This window comes from Pteropus alecto, unplaced genomic scaffold (assembly GCF_000325575.1).
Source record: "Pteropus alecto unplaced genomic scaffold, ASM32557v1 scaffold20, whole genome shotgun sequence".
NCBI lineage: Eukaryota > Metazoa > Chordata > Mammalia > Chiroptera > Pteropodidae > Pteropus > Pteropus alecto.
The window spans coordinates 13,215,873-13,235,763 of record NW_006436298.1 but is presented as its reverse complement, the minus strand read 5'-3'; the positions used below and the strand labels follow the sequence as shown (position 1 = coordinate 13,235,763).

General features: G+C 39.8%; 1 protein-coding gene across 1 annotated transcript in view; it reads right to left on the bottom strand.

Moving 5' to 3' along the window:
• Positions 1 to 8,286: 8,286 nt before the first annotated feature.
• CMYA5 (cardiomyopathy associated 5) overlaps positions 8,287 to 19,891 on the bottom strand; it is an 87,939-nt gene continuing 76,334 nt past the window's right edge. Inside the window, exons 10-13 of the mRNA XM_006913179.3 lie at positions 17,180 to 17,313; positions 15,874 to 15,973; positions 13,573 to 13,746; positions 8,287 to 9,138 (exon numbers count right to left, since the gene is read on the bottom strand). Coding sequence (XP_006913241.1) covers positions 8,892 to 9,138; positions 13,573 to 13,746; positions 15,874 to 15,973; positions 17,180 to 17,313 — 655 coding nt within the window. The 3' untranslated portion in view covers positions 8,287 to 8,891. The remainder of the gene's footprint in view (positions 9,139 to 13,572; positions 13,747 to 15,873; positions 15,974 to 17,179; positions 17,314 to 19,891) is intronic.

Sequence of the window (19,891 nt, the reverse complement as noted above, 5' to 3'; positions counted from 1 at the left end):
GTTTAAACATGGTAGATATTAAAAAATATATTTAAATGAAATATAGTTCAATATAGTTACATCAAATTGGCCCTAAACAAAACTGGGCTCCAAGCTTGCCCCATGAAAGAGTTTCTATTCAGTCTTCCCAGCTGGGTTTACAGAAACTGATTCAAGTTCATAGTAAATATGGAAACAATACACAGTTTCCCAAGACAAACCCAAGAAAAACTGTAGGCTAAATAGTAAAGTTTAATTTTTAGTGCCTTTAAAACCAAAGCATTTTTATAGAAATAAAAACTTGGAAGTCAATTGAATATCTATCAATAAATGAACTAGTTGAGTAGTTTAAAATCCATCTTTCCACTAGATTACAATTGGGCACTAAAATAGTGTCATAAATCTTTATTTGTTGATGAGAGAAGATGTTTATGACATAGCTTTAAACGATAAAAGCAGATTATATAAGTGATTTTTATCTGCATTTTTTAAGTGTGGGGTGTGTGTGTGTGTGTGTGTGTGTGTGTGTCCAAAGAAGAAAAGAGAAGCAGAGCCTGGCAGACTACACAACAAATATTAACATTGCTTCTGTCTGAGTGATGAGATTAAGAATAATTTATCTTCTGTTCTAAATATTTTCCTGAATGTTTACAATGACTAAAAACAGGAAAATAGTCAACTTTCATTGGAGATACAGTGGAGGTGGATAGCATGCCTATTTGTGGATGTCATGGTATCCTAAGGGATACACTAAGCTCTTTAATTGTAGTAAGTCCTTGCGTTATAGCTGAATTAATAACAGCTAAAATGTTTGCTATTGTTGTATGCCAGGAACTCTGCTAAGAAATTTACATAGATTAATTCTTTCGTTTATGTGTCACAACAACTCTTCCCCGCTTTATTTTTCTTTGTAGTACTAATCACTTTCTGACACTAAACAGTTTACTTATGTATCTCCTTTCTTGCATGTCTGGCCTCTCACTAGAATGTAAACTTCCTGAGGGCAGTGATATTTGTTTTGATCCCTGCTGGATCCCTGGTGCCTGACATCTTACTTAGTACTCGAATGAATGAATGACGAATGAACGAACAACCTTATGATGTAACTAACACTATTCCTATCTTACAATGAGGACTCTAAAAGAGGCTAAACAATTTGCCCACTCACACAGTGTGAAGTAGCAGAGCCATATTTCAACTCATGATTCCAGGATTTGTGTTCTGAACTACTCTCATCAAATACAACAAATCTTTGAATAAATCTGTCCTCCTTTTCCCATATGCAGTCATTCCATGAGAAAGGGAGTAAAATGTTGCATAAGAACTTGCAAGTGTGGTTTCTTTCTATATAGTCAATATTACTGTAATGGCTGTGTGTAGTGCCAGATGGGTGCTAGAGTAATTGGGGGGAGTCACTTCATGGATTGTATAAATGTCTAACTTTTTAAATTTTAAAATTAAAAAAAGAAAAAAAAAGAATTTGCAAGTATAATTTTTTCTATTAAATTAGTAAGATTATCACATAATAGATAATGTTCTATCATCTGCAATGGTCATCATAACAGGCATGATATTTTTCAGATCAAAAGCAGGAGGAACAGGGCCTATGAATCTAATTGAGTATTCACAAAATGAAGAAGAAAACCATACTCTGAGAAATGGTCTTGAGGCATTTTTTTTTAAATGTAAATATAGGACGTGGTTCCATAGTGTAGCAGTTAGCACGTCTGCTTTACACGCAGAAGGTCCTGGGTTCACGCCCCAGTGGAGCCACGGTCCATGGTCTATGGCCATGCCACCCTAAATAAGCCCAATGTCTGATCTCGGAAGTTAAGCAGGATTGTGCCTGGTTAGTACTTGAATGGGAGACCACCTAGGAAGACCAGGTGCCATAGGCATAAATAAATAAATAAATAAATTAATTAATTAATTAATTAATTTTAAAAAAGTAAATATAAGAAGTTGGACTGAACAGATAAGAATCCCCAAACAACAAAAAAGATTTCTCAGGGAAGCCCAGTGCTGATTCTGGGAGAGAGTACTCGGAGCAGCAAACCCAAATGTTTGGGCCCATGGCTGGCCATGGCAGTTTTATAGTGCTCATCAGTTGGAGCATCCATATAACTTGCTTTGATCACCAAACAACTTTTGACTATTGTGAGACTTTCCATGTGACAATATGTCAATTCCTGAGCATGTGGGATTTGAGAGGTAAGCAGCCACAGATAGTGTGTAAAGCTCAACGCTAACCATGGTAAGTGCCTGCAGGCCTTGGAGCTCAGGGGCGTAGAGAGAGAATCCTCTGACCAGCACCTTTGTGTTCTCCAGCCTGTTTGGCAATTTGATTTCTCACTATTAATTAAGCAATTGGCATTCTAAATCATTAATGAGTCTTTTTTAGGCTTAATTAATGTGAGTGAGTCCCTGTGGACCTGACAACCTTTGGGAGCTCTGATGAATTCAGTTTCTAAATCTTCAATGGGAAACCCAGCTCTGAACTGTAATGACAATTCTATCTCTCCCAACCCCCCAAGACACACATACTTGCACACAAACACATATATACGTATAGTCACACATATGAAATATGTACAACATACAGATGCACACATAAACACACTCACATACATACACATATATACATCCACGAGGCCCGGTCTGACCAGACAGCCTCCCTGGATGACATCATTACCTCATCTTCCCATAAGTGCAAAACCATGCCATTGAAAAGATATGAAATATTTCCTTCAAGTGTGCTTGTATTTCTCTATCTTTGGTGGTTGCCAGCTTTTGATCACGGGCAAGCAAACTCAGTTCAGCGCAGCTACAAATAGCAGCTTCCCCCGCCATAGCTCTGCATTAGGCTGGTCCTAATGGCAACTAGTCAGCAGGGGTTGCTCCCCCTGGAGCAGGAATTGAGCAAGGTCACAGGATTCCTGGACAGAGCTAAAGAAAAAAAGAACCACTTTTCTTGTCCCCCACCTACACCAGGACCTTTCTCTGCAAGAGCTGAGAGCTGGCAAAGGGCAGCCCAGGGTGCCTTTATGGAACATCCTGTTTTATGTTGAAAAACATAATACTCAAACATGTGACTGCCATTGCATCTACCGCTTATACCTCTTACTTCTTGTTAATTCACTCAGAGTATAACCTAAAGTCCTTTAAGGCCAGTATGAACAGGTCCCCAGCTACTGGCTGACTGCATTCATAGCATTCTCTCCTTCTTGCTTATTTCACTCCAGCCTCACTGGCCTCCTCACTGGTCCTCCAATGCACTCTCATGCTGCTGCCTCAGGACCTCTACACTTGCTGTTCCTTCTGCATGGAATACTCTTCCCCCACAGACATCCTCACAGCTTGCTCCCTCATTTCATTTAGGTCTTTATTCAAATATCACCTTATCAGAGATATTTTCCATCATACCTAAGTATAACAGCCCCTACCTCCTATTACGCCTCATTCTCTTATCCTGATTTATTTTTCTTCTAGTTCTTATTCCCCATCCATGTTTATTGTCTTCCTCTACTAGAATATAAGCTCCTTAAAAGGAGGGACTTTGTCTGATTTAGTGACTCCCTATAAGAGTGTTCAGCCCATGGTAAGTACTCAATAAATATGTACTGAATGAACTGTACTTTTTCGTCCCTATTTTCCTTTTTCCTAATTATTTTACCCACTGCTTCCAAAGTTATAAAATCCTCAAATAACATGTCGACTCTAGTAGGGTGTCATTCTCTCTGAAGTGCCTGGCATGTAGTAAAGTCCTCCACAGTGTTGGGCAGCCCAGCACGAAGTCATGAGCTCTGCTTAGGCTGAGAAAGGATTTCCAATGATTAGCTGGTTCTACAGAAATCAACCAAAGGGAAGATACTAAGGGGATTCTGAAGCCGTTCTAAGAGTAGAGAAGTGTTCTTTGTTTTAGGAAATTGCTCTAGTAGGCCTTTTCCTTCTAGAGCCTGGGCAGGATAGAAGAGACTGAGATAGGAGGGCAAAATTTTGCTCTCGTTCTATTATAAAAGAAATTTATATTGGTAAAAGAGGTTTTTATATATCGACGTTTTCTAGTTCCTCTGCCTGATTTAAAAACAAACAAACAAACAAACAAAAAAGTTTGAGCAGAGGCTAAAACCTAAAAAATAAAGTAGAACGGAGAGGTTAGTCTGTTCAATGTGGCAGGAAGACCAGGCTGAAGAAGAGATCAGAAAGGACTTCTAGCAAAGTTGGACGTTTCATATTCAGTTTTATTTTGTTTTAGGTTCCATGAAGAAATTTCCCACATTGACCCCACAGTGACCTTCAATCACCTCTGTGGAATCCCAGTACCCCAATAGCACAGTTTAAAAACCATGGATCTAGAACCCAAAGCAAGAAGAATCTACCTTTTAATATTCTAGACAGTTGATCATTCAGCCTGACTTTGAATGATCATTACCTGCTAAGCAGCATGTCCCTGAGCCAGCTGTCATTGGTGTTCTTTCTCTTGAGCCAAATTCCTCAACCTTGGGACTTCTACTCACTGGTCCTAGTGGAAAAATCAAAATTACCCTAATTCCTTCCACATAACAGCTCTTCAAATCTTTGAAGGCCTTTTATATCCTTCCCTAAGTTGTCTCTGTTCCAAGTCAAACATGCTTAATACTCTAACTATTCTCAAGCTACTCTTACAGCTAATGTGCTATTTAGGAATCTGAAACTACTGATCCAATTGGAAAAACAACAACAAAACTCAGCATAGGAAGTGAGTTCATTTAAGACTAAAACAAGTTTAAAAAGAGGGGCACAGCCACATACACTTTGAGGGTAGTAAAAGAAAATGAGAGGTATTGATCTCCAACTCTGAAACCAGTCCAGAAAAGTGTTCCCTCCTGAGCACTATGAAGGAGGATAGAAATCAGGTCCAACTTTGTTCAGCTGAGGGATGTACTTGGGATCATTCCTTAGCAGTTACCAAATCAGAGACATGGGGGGATGGCTATTGGTAGTAGAGGCACTCAGTTCTTTCTATTATTATTCTTAACATCCCTAGCAGCTGAGTTCAAGAATGCAAGACAGTAAGTGCCTAGCATGGATTCATTGCTGCAAGTCTTAATTGACCACATGCTATCCACAGAGCTACTGACCCTTACCTAGTGTCATGGAATCTACTAATTAAAAATGTGACATTCTGTAACCATGGATCCATCAGTTGTTTTGAAGCAGGATTATCAGTCTGTGAGTATTATTTCCTAATAATCATCGAATTTATGATTTGCATTGGTTTTGGTGGAGCCTGTGGGATGCCTCCCACAGAAGAGCTGAGTTTCACAGGTTAGGGCTACTTGCATAGCTAGAAAGTTTGTGTGACCAGCACACTACAAGAGCCCCAGCACTCCCACTACCAGAAACAAAACTTGGGCTTCCTGGTACCAAGGAGCTTCACATGCACAGTGGTGGTGGTTTGAGGCCTGGAAACAACGTGCTTACCATGCAACCCAAAGGTGGAAGGACGAAGAAGCCTTTATTTGCAATATCAGGATCCCTTTCAATGTATATCCTTCTTCTGTATGGCTGTACTGTCTCTTTTGCCTGTGATGAAGCTCTTCCATGAGTATAAACTGTTTGAGTCCTGTTCTTTCAGCAATTGAGCTTGAAATGATTAATAGATAATTAGTACAGTAAGGATGAGAAAGGACTTCAGATACAAGCCACTCTGAGGCCTGAAGGATGCTGCTGATGGGAGGGTGTTAGTATTCGGTGCTTAAAGCACACAGTTTTATAAGTGGATGTGATGAACTATGATACTTCAGTTCTGTTGGATGTCATAGGAGCACCTCTGGAACAACCACAGGGATGTTTTGGTTTGCTCCAATAGAAATGTATTTCTACCTTTGAAAAAGAATATATCCATCCAGAGTTGCCGCGTGTGTATGCTAACAGAGAAGGATCACAGTGTTAATCCTCATTTCTCTTTCTTTTTCCCACAAACTCCTTTATCTTGCCCTTATACCTCTTAGAAGCAGCCTTGTAGTTTCGTGTATGAAAATAATTTCTCCAGAAATAGAATGTTGTAGACTCTTTTGAAACCTAATTAAGGTCATTGGTATTGAAGAAAATATCAAAGGTAATTTCATGACAACATCAACAATAACACAGAGACTTGGGAAGGAAGTCAGTTCAGGAGGGGAATGTGTATGTATGAACGTACACACAAATACGTGTGTGTGAGTATATATGCATACATACACACACATGTAATTTTCACACACCACGTTTATGTGGAAAATGATCTGTAATACAAAATGAAACTAAATATAATCATTTTATTCTCCTAGCTCTGGAGCTGAGCTGTATCTAAATCCATGCTCTGCCACTAGTTGGTTGTGATTGTGAATAAGTTATTTAACTGCTCTGAGACTTGTTTCCTCATCTATAAAATGCCAACAATTTTTACTGTACAAGGTCCTCATAAAAATTAAAAGAAATAATGCATGTGCTATACATGTCATTAAACTAATAAACACTACTGACAGATTTCCAGAGGAGCAATGTCGACCAAAATTTGTTGACTTCCTTTCCTCTCTCTGAGGGTCTGTGTTGTGTGAAGAGAAAAGACAAGAAGAAAAAACATGGCCTCAGAGAAGGAGAGCCAAGGAGGAGAGAATTGCTTGAGCATAAGGGGAAATAGCATTAACTTTACTTATCTGTAATGGAGTAATCCCCTAGGAACCAGACAGGAAATCTCCTCTCAGTCAACAGACACAGGCAGCTAAAACACGGATCTCTTGACACCAGAGTCCTACCTTCCAACATCCACTTGCCATGGAGTCAGAGGCAGGAGGGCTAATCATCAGGAATGTGGTAGCGGTTGGCCTTAAAGGATCTCTGGAGTCCCTTGCCAGGATGTTTTATAAACTACAAAATGCTGTGCCATTTCATGTGCTTATTTAATCTGATTTTTACAAGTATCCTGAGAAAAGCCGTGACTAAACAATCTGAGTTGTCCAAAGCCATGATCTAGCAAGGGCTGAATCACAATTCCAACCTAATTCTTCTCATTATCGTGGCTTTCTCCTTAATACCAGAGAGCTGCTTCCAACCTGATGGCAGATGCTGCTGGTGCCCTGACCCATTTCCCCCCACCTCACTTGAGTACACCAGCAACTGCATTAGACAGTTGTCAGTATGCTGACAAGTCTTGCGTTAGGCACCTGCATTTCTCAATTCCTTAGAGGGCTTTCTTAGGACCATGGGAGCTTGCAAGGGACATAACTTGGAAAGGTGGGAGATGGGAGTTTAATGCCCCCCGGGACAATGCTCAACCAATAGGCCGCCTTTAAGCCAGCCTCCAGTTTCCAAAGATGCCCCCAGCACAGTGAGCCCCAGGGGCTCACAGTGATGATAACCACTCATGGGACATGTCCTTTCCTGGCTCTTTTCCCTTCCTGTCTCACTTCCCCCACTTCCTCACGTGTGCTTCCCGGGATCACCTTCTATGTAAATAGCCAGCACTAAATCTTTCCCCTCCAGGTCTACTTTTGGAGGAATCCAAACTGAGACAAATTCCAAAATTCGTGTGGTTGCTGCCGATGATATTGTTTTTAATCATACCATATTCCCACCAAAAAAAAAAAAAAAGTAATAATGACCTTTGGTTACTGACCAGTTAGAACCTGATAACATTTTTAAGTCTTGAAAAAAGTGAAGATAACATTTCTGACAACGCAGCAAGTTATTTCTCCTATTTCACTAAGTATCTGTCTTGCCAGCAGTTGTCCTAATTTCAAAGCAGGGTATCATGGCTTTAAAGGAGCTCCACTAACGCAGTTACACTCCAGCTTGGATTTTCTAGCTATTGACCAATAGATTTTAGAACATATCCCAAAAAAGGATATTATTTTAGAACATATCCCAAAAGTAGGATATTATTTCTCTATTCAAGAAAACAAATAACTGAATTCATAATGTTAAAATCTATAAATACGACCCAAGTATTTATCTTATAGAAAATAAGAGCAATCATCTCAACATGCATTCTAGATTTATCAATTTTGCACACATATTTTAGGAAGATTTTGAGAGATTTCAATACAGTATCAAAAAATGACCAACCACTTTATTTTAGCAAAGGGAGATTGGGCAGTCGACTGTAACCGTGGGCCAAAAGTGTTTGGATTTTAAAACATATATATAAAATTCTCACATGAAAATTAGTAGTATCACAACCCACTGAAGTATGCTGGTTATTTACTCTGCAATTTGTCCTGATTCAGATATGCCAGACTGATAAGTTATAGGTAATAAGTTCATATAACATGTTTAGTTTTATAAACTCTAACCATTTATTTAACAAGATGGAAATTTCTAATATCTAGCACTTTTCTACATTTAAAATTTCAGGGGAAAGAGATGCATGTTCTACAGTATGCATTATTACAAAAGAGTTCGTTATTAACTTAGAATGGTTAAAACATTTTTTTTAATGATTAGGATTCATTATCCTTTAGTGAAGCAAGGCAACATTTTTCTTGTGAAAAAAGTCTGCATTTCTTGTCAGAGGAGATATATTACTAGCACAATCTTCCCTCTTCACTGGGACCTGTCCATCCAAGGATTTCTTTTACTAATAAAACAGGTGGAAGTCCATTTCTCTATTTGGGTTCCCAAGACAGATACATATCCTTTTAATTTAGAGAAGAACTCAAACATATATAAACCAAAGGTGAAGGTGGTTGTTTCCATCCACTTTACTCGCATGCTGCTCTAGAAAGACAAGGTTTTCTTGGTGGTTGTGCTCATGTGCTGATCACTGTGCCTGTAGCTACCATTAGTGTGAATGTGTAGGAGGCATTCTGAATAACGTACGGCACCCAAAGGAAAGAACAACGGACCCCACAATTTGAATTATTGCTCTTTCAAATTCTGAAAGCCGATAATCACTTGTGCCGTGCAGACTCCGGGGGCTCTATCCCCAGGTGCAAAGTACACTTTCCAGGTTTCTCCAGCGCAAAGGCAGGGTGCACACCCTCATTAAACCTGTGCCTGATGATGAAGAGCAACTGCCCACTTTCGGCATTTATAAATAGAAGCCTCTGGTGGCTGTAGTCTAGCAGAATGCCCACTCTGGCGGGATGCTCGGTCACATGGACATCGCTCACGATGCCGCTGTAGAAAAACGTGTATCTGAAATGGAACGGAATAGGAAATTAAAAACTTTGGAAATCTTGAAGGACCACTATAACGAAAACCATTTGGAGATAATAACCAATTTTTCAGTTATTAACTTCAAGTCACTACGAGTTGCAATAATGTTGTCCTTCATACTTTAACCAGACCCTTCCCAGAGGCTAAAATGTGTAGCTCATCCCGAAAGATGAGCAGTTTTAATAATTTTGCTCCTTCTACATTAAGAATCAATCCCATTGTGATTTTTCTCAACATTCTAATTCTTTCCCAGCTGCCCACATGTTTTAAGTACCGCATTTATGGTGTGTCACTCTTTTGAATAAAACTCCTTTGAGGCTGCCATGTATTTTTAAAAGTACTGCAGGCTTGCCTTCCTTAAAATGTATTAATTTTACAGTTTAAAGATTTATAATAACTTATATAAAGGCTTTTATAAAGTTTAAGAAATATTTTACTATTTTTGCCCAACTTCAGCCTTTGTATAAGCTCCTCGTATCCCAAACCAACTTTCCTTTTCATCTTCTAAATGCTTTTGCAGCCTTGTGGCTAAAGGGATTGCCTTTGACTTATCTTTTCAATTCAAATAAATTCAATTTAACAAATATTCATAAGACATATCTGTGTGTCCAGCACTTTACTAGGCCCTTTGGGGGTATATATATATATACCAGAGTATATATATATATACTATTCTTGTCCCCCAGGAACACGTACTCTATTGAGCAGGAAAGTAAAAATTGTCGATGACTTAAACAGGGGCTAGAGCTGAGACTCCAGCTCAGGGCACAGATTGGTAAAGTATTGACTAAACGCATTTAATGGACCTATTTTTAGTTGTGAGAAGAAAGGGTCAAGGCCAGTCTAGGATGGAGAAATTGCTCAACAGAAGCAGCTAAATAGCTTTGTAAAAAAAAAAAAAATGATAACATGTTATGAGTTTTCTGTAAGTATGAGAAATGGAAGGTGGGGTTGTGAAAGCGGGGGAAGGAAAGATATGAAGGATGGAAGAGAAGACAGATGAGGGAAAATTCTTGGGTTATAGTAGGTCTGATGGGTGGGAGAGACCCTAGGGCAGACTGGAGGTTCTAGAACCTAGATAAGTGACTCTAACACAGCAGAGAAGACCAAGGACCTTTAAGACCTGTGATGTCTCTTAAAGGCCCAGAAACTTGAGTGCATGTATATTTGGGAAATGGCAATTTGGCAACTTCATGGCAGCATGAAGCTCACATGAAAGGGCAGAGGTCCATGAGAATGAGATAAGACTTAATGTGGTGATAAAGGACCTTTCCAATGCCTTGCTAATGAGAGATGTGACATAATATTATGAAGTTCTAGAATCTGTAGAGCAGGCAAAGGTTGCAGGTGGCAGTGATGGGGAGTAGCTGGGGCTCCTACAGAATGCTTGGGGAGCAGATGGGCTCATACTCAGACTAAAAAGAAGGTCAGGCTGGATAGGTGGACAAGACGGAGACAGAGATCCAAGCTGCGGGGGCAGAAGCAGCAATGATGAGGTGGCAGAACAAGCCTGTACGTCATGGAGAACATCACCATCTGCCTGAGAGGTTTGAAAGGGACATGTAAATGGCTCTGAGGATATTACATGGATAGGTAAGTCAGGGGCCAAGAACTAGACCTGCCCTGTTCAATACAGCAATCACTAGCCACGTGTGGGCACTTAAAATAAATAAAAATTAAATAAAATTCAAAATCCAGTTCTTCAGTCCTACTAATCATATTTCAAGTGTTCGATAGTCACATGTGATATCATTTTTAAAAAGTTTTGCAAAATGTTCTTTTGCACAGTACTGGTCTAGAGGATTCTGAATGCCCAAATGAGCCATATCCTTACCCCTGCGTGGCAGGCCCCTGGTGCCTGGAGGCCCAGCCCCAGTCAGTCCCTCCCCACCATGGAGGCCAAGGATGGACAGACATTCTTGAAGCCTTGTCTCCACCAGCTCTGCAGGGCCTGGAATCTTTCCTGCCCTGAATCTGCCTCTGTTTCCTCATGAGCACATCAGTTTCTTCTCCGACCTGAACTCCGACATGAAACCAAGCCTGGGGCCTGAAGCCCTACCCAGCTTCCGCTTGTTCCTCCTCGGGATTGCTGGTCCCCATTCAAACAGGGATCATCCAGAAGCCTGACTCTAGACACTTGTGTAACCCTGCGCTAAGACCCTCATCCCAAGTTGCCGCCCCCACCACCACCCTGTGAATCTCACTGCTAACCCAGACTGAGCCTGAACCCTTTTTCAACCCTGGTGGCTACTCCCCTCAAGGCCCCTCATTGCTCAGCCTATTCACATCCTTTCTGACTTCTCATCTTTGCTGTGATCCCACCTGAGTTCTGATACCACTGCAGATGTTTGTAGATTTTTGAGCAGAAAAGGATGGGACATGGTATAAACAATGTTTTAGAAATAGTTGCCAGTTTTGACACATAGGATAGCTTGGAGTGAGTGGAGAATAGAAGGTACAAGCATGTTGGCTGTGGATGAAACTGGTAAAGGAGGTGTGGAAGCCTTGAACTGGGATGGGAAGGTTAGGAATGGACGGGAAGAAATTCAGTTGATTCTTTCTTCTCAGACTCTCTTCATTTCTCCTTTCAATTGTGACATCTTAAAGCTTGGATTCTATGCAAGTAGAATCAAGATTAATACTGCTTGGTTTAAAATCATGAAGCCAGAAAAAGTGAAAAACACAGGAGGGTCTGTTACAGCAGTTCTCTCAGTGTCCTAAAGGCCAGGGGTGCTGTATTTGAAACATGAAATGAAGGTCCCTGAGACCTGACCTCACTGTGACCACACAGGTAGGTACATTCTTCTTCCCAGAATTTATTGAACCTACTCTGGGCCTGAAAGAGCCAAAGACCAAAGTCGTTGAAACTGTTGAACAAAACATACAATTCTGTTTTATAAAGTCTAGATTTGTCATTGGAGGCTAGTCTTTGGTTTGTGTTTTTAAGAGTTCAAGTGTCCAAGGAAATCTTCATGAACTCAATATACAGTTTCAGCTCTAAATCTACTAATTATAAACTCCAGATTTGAGTGATTTTCAACTCTGGGCAGGGGTTGGGTCTTTAAACACTGCACAGTGCTGAATATCAATTAATCATAATTGCTCTGACTTGATGAAATGTGACTTTAAATAGCTCTTGGAGATGGTGTCCTTATGAACCATGTCAGAGAATCAAACTGTCAAGTAGGATGCAGCAAGAAGAGTGTAGCCCGAGATATGCAAAATCCCAATCTGTGGGCCTTTCTCTGGGAATCTGCAAGCACTGAAGGCTTCCTTTTTAAAGCATGACATTTGAATAATGTCTCACATTGTATGATACTTTACAATTTCAAAGCTCTTCCCCGTACCTGATTTCATGTGATCCTCACAACCCTAAAAAGCAGCAGACCTGGCATCACTGCCCCTTGACAAGACAGATGAGACATCTCAAGTGTGCTCAAAGAGGTTACCAACTTCTGTTAAGTAGCCAATAGGAGGGTGAAGCCAGGGCTGAAATCGGGTTTCTGGCTCCTAGCCCAGTGCTTTTTTATGAGACCATCCTGTGAACATATTCAGATCATGACATGGTTGTCCTTAACTCTCTGAGACTAACAGGTTAATGGCTTTTTCACATCAACCAACTAAACAATACCAATAATATAGAACAGAGGTTAGCAAATTTTGTCTGTGATGGGCCAGATGGTAAATATCTTAGGCTTTGGGGGCCATTCAGTCTGTGTTACAACTAGTCAACTTTGCCATTGTAGCAGAAAAGCAGCCATAGACAAAATCTAAATAAATGAGCATGACTGTGTTCTAATAAAACTTTATTTACAAAAAAGGCAGTAGGTCATATTTGGCCTGTGGGCTATAGTTTGTCAACCCATCATATAGACCAGTGGGGGGAGGAGTTGGGGACTCACCTCTTCCTCACTCCTGTTGACTCCTCCTTCTCTGAGGAGGGAACTCTTCTAACATTACACTTGTGGTCTCTCCCCACTCTGGGATGAGTTTAGAAGAAAAAACTGGCCATGTATGGCCCGAAAGTCCCATCTTCTTCCCCATCTCTTGGCTATGAGATTCTCAAGGAGATACGCATTCTTCCCTATTTCTCCAGGGACCAACTCTGCCTTGCAGGGCAGGGAAGCTGGCCTGGCCAAGGCTTTGGGTAGCTGTAAGTCTGTCTATTAATAGGACTCAATATAAAAAACCTTGTTCTCAGGTATGAACCACCTTCTCTAAATAAATCTGTTTCCTCAGTAATCAGAAAAATGGTTTAGTCTCCACTTACTTGACTCTCTTGTTTTCCTTCTTAGTTGGCTCAGTACTCAGGCAGAGAAAGGGGATGCCATTTATTAGGCCCTCAGAGATTTCTGCCTAGACATCAACTCAAGAGACTTTGATAAAGAGGGGACAGGCAGGGCTCCAACTTACCTCTGTGGCTCAGAGCAGTGCATATACCATGATGTCTCCCCTTGTCCCAGGGCACCGGCCTGCACAGCTGAGCTGGAGCAGATGCCAAGTCGATAAGCTGGGCAGTCTGTGACTGTGGTTTCCCAGTAATGCTGGCCACAAGCAGGCAGCTCCTCACCCAGCACCGATGGGATTCTGTAGGAAAAGTTGATGAGGATTTGCCAGACTTTAGCTCATAAACATCAACATTCACAAACTTACACATGGTTTATTTTAGGCAGGATTTTATCCTTGGAAACTGCTGGAATTTGACTAAAGACCTTCATTGTTCATTGTGCCCCCAACTTTGACCTGATTACTACAGAATTCCCTAAACCCTCAATATGCATTTGACATATTTCCACTGCCACATATACAACATACAAGTACTGCATACTGCATCTCTTGAAGGAGCTGGGAACCAGGAAATAACTAGAATAATGGTAGGACAAAAAGAAATAGCATAATTGCTGCTTTCAAAGCGAGTGAGAAAATACCAGCAAAGCAGGTGGGGAGTTCCAAGAGAACATAACTTGCAAAGTTTTCTTCCAAAATTTGCAAAAAAGAGTCTCCAAAACCTATTTTAACAATGACTTCCAGTGTCTGATGACTTAATTGAGCACAGAGACCAATGAGGTGCTGCTCTTGAATGGCAAGATGGTTGGTGAGGCCAGAGCAGAGGGGAGTGTGGAATTAACTATGTGTGATGAGTGTGCTTTGCAGAGTCTTGTGGTCAACAGTCTTTGGGACGCTGGCCTCTTTGGACTGCAGTAGGTGCGCCTGAGAGGTTGTTGAAAGGTCTCTTTCTGTTTCGCCTTAGTTATTTTTATAATAGGCAAGAGAAATGAACCAAAGCACTTGCAACTGCTGATGGGTAACCTTGTTTTCATGAATTGCTCTGTTTTGCTTTGAAATAGCTGAGACAGCAAAAAAGCATTTTTAATTTAAGCAGCGTTAATATTCAATCAGCACCCTTTCCCTTTCCCCTTTAAGATGAGAAAATGATTAATGCAAGGGGATGTGTTTCATTTTCTCATGTCTTTACCCAACAACCTCATTTCAGAGAGGTGGCTACGGACAGGACCTTGCTCCTTGGAGCAAAGCCATCTGCTTAATATCTATGAGCTAATTTTTTCGTTAATAATAAATAAAATTCTATAAAATACATTACAGTTATCATCAGTTATTATGCAGTTATTATGTATGAACTCATACCAACCAGCCTATTTCTTTTCTTTTTGATTTTTGGAGAAATTCAAAACAGTCAGAAAGGCCCAATCTATTCGATTTATTTCTTAAATCTACCCCCCGCTGAATTCATTCAATCTGTATATCTTTAGCATCTGCAGTGTCCTAGGCCCCATGCTGGATTCTGGGGATTCAAAGATACAGAAGATAGGGCTGCTGCTTAAGGATTCCTCAAGATCGAGTAGCTGAAAAATGACTTCATACGTGCTCAGACCTTTATATAGATAAGATCAAAGGCGGCTAGGGCCAGAGAAGGCTTGGCTGTTTCCAAGAACAGGTACCGCCTGAACTGGGCCAGACACATGCGAATAGCAACCTCAGAGGAAAACAGTGCAAGTCATTGTTGGTCAGCTCAGTGCTTTATTGTATGAGCTTTCTGGCAGCCCACACCAGGGCCCATCAGTGCCAACAGCAGCCTGTGTTTCACAGGAGTTACAGTTTTTAAAGCCTTTCACGTATTTTCTTCCATTTGACCATTTTGACCCTCAAAATAATCATGAGAGATTGCAGACAAATTGCGGAGCAGTCTCCCCACTGTGCCCTCAGCTTTTGGCTCTTCTTGACTTTGATGCTTCTTTCTGTGGTTGCTATGGAGGGTAGGGTATGGGCAAGAAAGTCTGAAAGTCCTACATGTGGCCAAAGCCAGAAACTCAACAAAATGTCATTCTCTTCTAGTCTTCAAGTGGATGCAAAAATCTGGTTTGCTATTGAAAATAACGCAAGAGTTCACCTGGATTATTTTTCATTAAACCAGAGATAATACCTTAAAACTGCCTATGTTTTAAATAAACCATCTGTGCTTATATTTCCAATGAAAATACTGACACTTGCTCCAAGTTATAAACTATCTCTGTCAATTTTCCCCTAGTAATGAACCATAACCAAACTGTATGGTCGTGCACACACTTATATTCAATATCACATATCCAGGCATGGTCATTAAATGAAAAATATGCACTGTGAGGCCACACTAAGATAACACACCCTCAGAATACTCTATTGCAGAGGCATCCAGTACTTTCTTCTTCTACTTACTCTGTCAGCCGTCTTCTCTCAGCAAAGCTGATCACTGTCCCATTTGAAGAAATTTGCAGAGCAGGATGAGCTGTTTCTCTCAACAAGAGAAATCTGGTTCCTATTGCAGTTAAGAAAATAGGATTATAACATTGCCACGATGTCAAGTACTGTCCCTAGGCCAAGTCCCATATTTCAGATGTTAGTCTCCCTTGACCCTGACATCAAAATCCTCCACTCAGTGTTTTCAGATCCACAGTAAAAATTTCATAAGGCATTAGTGAATGCCAGTGCCTTTACTGGTACACCTCCTGTACCAGAGCTCGCTATGCTATGCAAAGTATGCTCCTTGCACCAGCAGCATCTACATCACCTGAAAATTAGTTAGAAATGCAGATCCCTGGGCCCCACCCCAGACCTACTGAATCAGAATCTGTATTTTAACAAGATCTCAGAAGATTCATGTGCACATTAAAGTTTGAAGATGCACTAGTATAACCTAAAGGAGTGGTTCTAACAATGGAAGGTAGAAGCACCATATTGGGACTGCAGGGAAAACATTTCTAGGCAGGCAGCCCTCATGTCTTCTCTTTATAAAAATCAGGCTGTCCCTAACTATATCATAAACAAGGCACATACACAAATCTTTGCTGGTTTAGCAAATCACTTTATGTGCCACCCTCAATTTTTTGGCATCCTTGGGTCTAGGATAAAATAATAAAATGATAGCCTTTCCATTCCTCAGTTCTTTTCACAATAATTGAGGAGAGCCAAACATTTTTTTGGTGGCATCATCTGGGTATTTTCTCCAAAATGTCATTGAACAGTTTTATCACCTCCTTGAGTTATTCATTCACTCGACAAACGTTAATTGGCACAACAACGTGGTAAACACAAACAAACACAAAAATAAGACTGGAAGCTTGTTCATAAAGTTCACAATGTAATAAAATAAGAATACTCCCATCCCACACAGACTCAAAACATATCCACAAATTATAACATATTGTGAGGCAAACAAGAATTGTCTGGAGAGGTTAAAAATACACATCAGAGCCCATCTTCAGATCAATTAGATCAGGAGCTCCAGGATCCTGGGCACCAGTATTTTTTAAGTACCCTGACAGACTGCTAATGGGTAGCCAAGGGTGAGAACCTCTAAACCAGAAAAATAAAAGAAACATCTTGACCTCTGCCCATTCTTGGGTCTTCATGCCAGCAGTTTGGAGCCTTTAAGAAGTTGTCTTTGAGGATGTCTTCTCTGGATAGTGGAAGGGAAGGAATGGGAATGCTTAGGATACTTCAGTGAGTACAAAGGAGAAAGTACCTCTGGTGGAAATGAGGGCAGCTTCGCTCTGTTCGCTTGTCCCAAAAGCATTGATGGCTCTCACGTAGAAAAAGTAATTATCATTGGGCTGGAGGTTAACTTTCAGCTGAAGTCCTTTAATTCCAGAGAAAGATCTAAATACAAAGGAAGAATAATTTTAAATATCATGACACTGCTAAATGACTCATCTTATTTCAATCCTACGTGAATGAACATCTTTTATTAGTAAAAAATAACTCATTTTTTCCCTTTATGACCACCAGAGTTAGCAACAAGATTCTACAAGATGTTCATTGTCCACTAAGATTAATTTTTCAAATCATTTCTACCTTCGTCAACTTTTGCCCAATATATGGCTTCCAGAATGCTCTTTGAAATAAAACGAGACAAACTTTTCTTCTTTAATTCAGAAAACAGACAATCGGTTTATAATATATAAAGAATATATTATTTTATTTATCAATTTCTGGCACAGAGGGCACTTTTGGATGAAAATGATGTTAAAACAATCTATAACACAAAGGACGCTAATTGTCTCATTAACAGATCTGAACAGTGGAAAACTTAAGGTGAATGATAGCTTTGTACGTGGTCATCATGTCAAAGTTATAGAAACCAAAAATCACTAAAGAAGACAATATCTTTTAAGGCAAGTTTAATCCTGACAAAAAAGAAGAGAATTCTAATTGCCAAATAAAATCCCCAGAGTACTCTTCCTAAATCTCCCATTTACATTAAAAGAAAACTGCTGGTAGTGGTATCTAACTGGCAGCAGGTTTGGCAAGTACATGGTAACAGCCCAACCATTTACACACTAATGGACTTGCTGGATTTGAGGATGGAGCTCTCTGGAGTTGCCAGCCAGTTGGAATATTTTGTACCTCTTTTTCTCTTTTTTCTGTTTTCTCTTTAATCTGTTTGATGTCATGGCCTAGAGCATCTATACAAATAAAGTATACAAATGGTCTCCTTTTTGGCCTCCATTTGGAGAAGCTTTGGAGAGAGTTACAAGTTAGGCTCCTTCCTAATGTACATATTTCTAACCCAAGCGCTAAAGAGCCAGGGTCCTGCTCCCAGGAGATGTGCACTGACAACAGTAGTTCAAGAGCCTCCATGTTTGTTCTCAGATGGATAGTGTTTTATATCTGTTTTGCTGCTAATGAATGTACCAGAAAAAAAATTTGAATCAAAGAACGGCCACTGTTCATCTGCAGATGGATTTTTTTTTCAGATTATTTGTACTTTTGATTTATCTCACTTCTCACTACCTACCTTAGAGAATAAAATGAAGAACCAGGAAATGGAAAAAGCATCATTGACTCAGAAAACAAATGAATTTAGAAGGTTTTAAAAGCATAAAATTTGTACAAAATAACAATCCCCCCCACCCCACCCCTGGCCCCAATTTCTAAAAGCACAAAAACTCCCAGTGTGTTCCTCAGAAGGAAATGGGAGGGGAGGAGGGCAGCCTAGGTCTATTTGTGTATCTGCTATGTAGTGTCTGTGTCTGGAAAAGGTCAGCGTAAACCCCTCCAACGTTACTGGTTGTTATTTCAGAATCTACCACCTGACCAGGACCTCAGAGAGTACTATCTTTAGATGTGCTGAGAATGGACAGATACAATTAAGCCACATGTTCACTGACAACTATAGATACTTCAGTTAATTAATGAAAAATATGTCCTATGACTGAAAATGTGATTCTTGACTAATATCTAGAATATTATTCTGGGGTAGATGTATTGCTTATTTTGAATTGATAACTAAATAAATGTTTTAAATTTACATTAATTATAATATGTTTTAATTATTATGATATAATATAATATAATTATGATAAAATTACTGTCTCAATAAGCACACTCCAGTCTGAACTGAATTTCAGACTTCATTCACTCATTAAATAAATACTTATTGATCACTTATCATGTGTTCAGATACTATCTCTGCTGGAGGGGGAAGTGGCAGGGATAAGTGAGGAAATTTCATCTCTAGAAACTGGATAGAACATACTGACTTTATTTTGTAACAATGCAGTTATTAAATGCCAAAGATGCCGTTTTTCGGGGTAAGTGTTTGCCCTTAAGTTTTATGAAGTCTGTCAAGGAGAAAATTCCATATATATACTCAACCGCATGCTATGTTTTATCACTCATTTAAAGAATAAAGTTTTACAAGGTACCAAAGCCAAAACATGAGATCAGATCCCCGCTTTCAGTGCGTGAACAGGTCGTGCAGACTTGAAAAATATGTACAATGCCCTCACCGAATCTGTGAAATAAAAGCACCAGGCATGAAAACAAAAGTAATATGAAATGTGGTGGTGTTTTATTGTTTACAAATTGCCATTTTATGCACAAGAACCAAGAACAAAGAAAAAAACATCAGATTCAAATGGTTCATTTCCATAACTATTCTGCCTGACCTCACTTAAATGTCACAAAAGTCTTCACGTCAGCCATCCCTGTTTTTTAGACAAATGAAAACTTCAAAAAAATTTGGAATTTGAAATCTAAAGAGTGGCATCCTTCCATAGATTATAATTTTTTATTTCAAAAACAAAAACTCATCATAATTGCAACTGAATCCACATGACTTATAATGAGCTTTGGAGCTTTCAGTAGAATTCAAATTCACAGAATATCCAAAGTGAGGTAAGTGATTAGACAGAGAATGAAATCAAATGCAACCAAGTTGTTGGAGCTGAGGTAA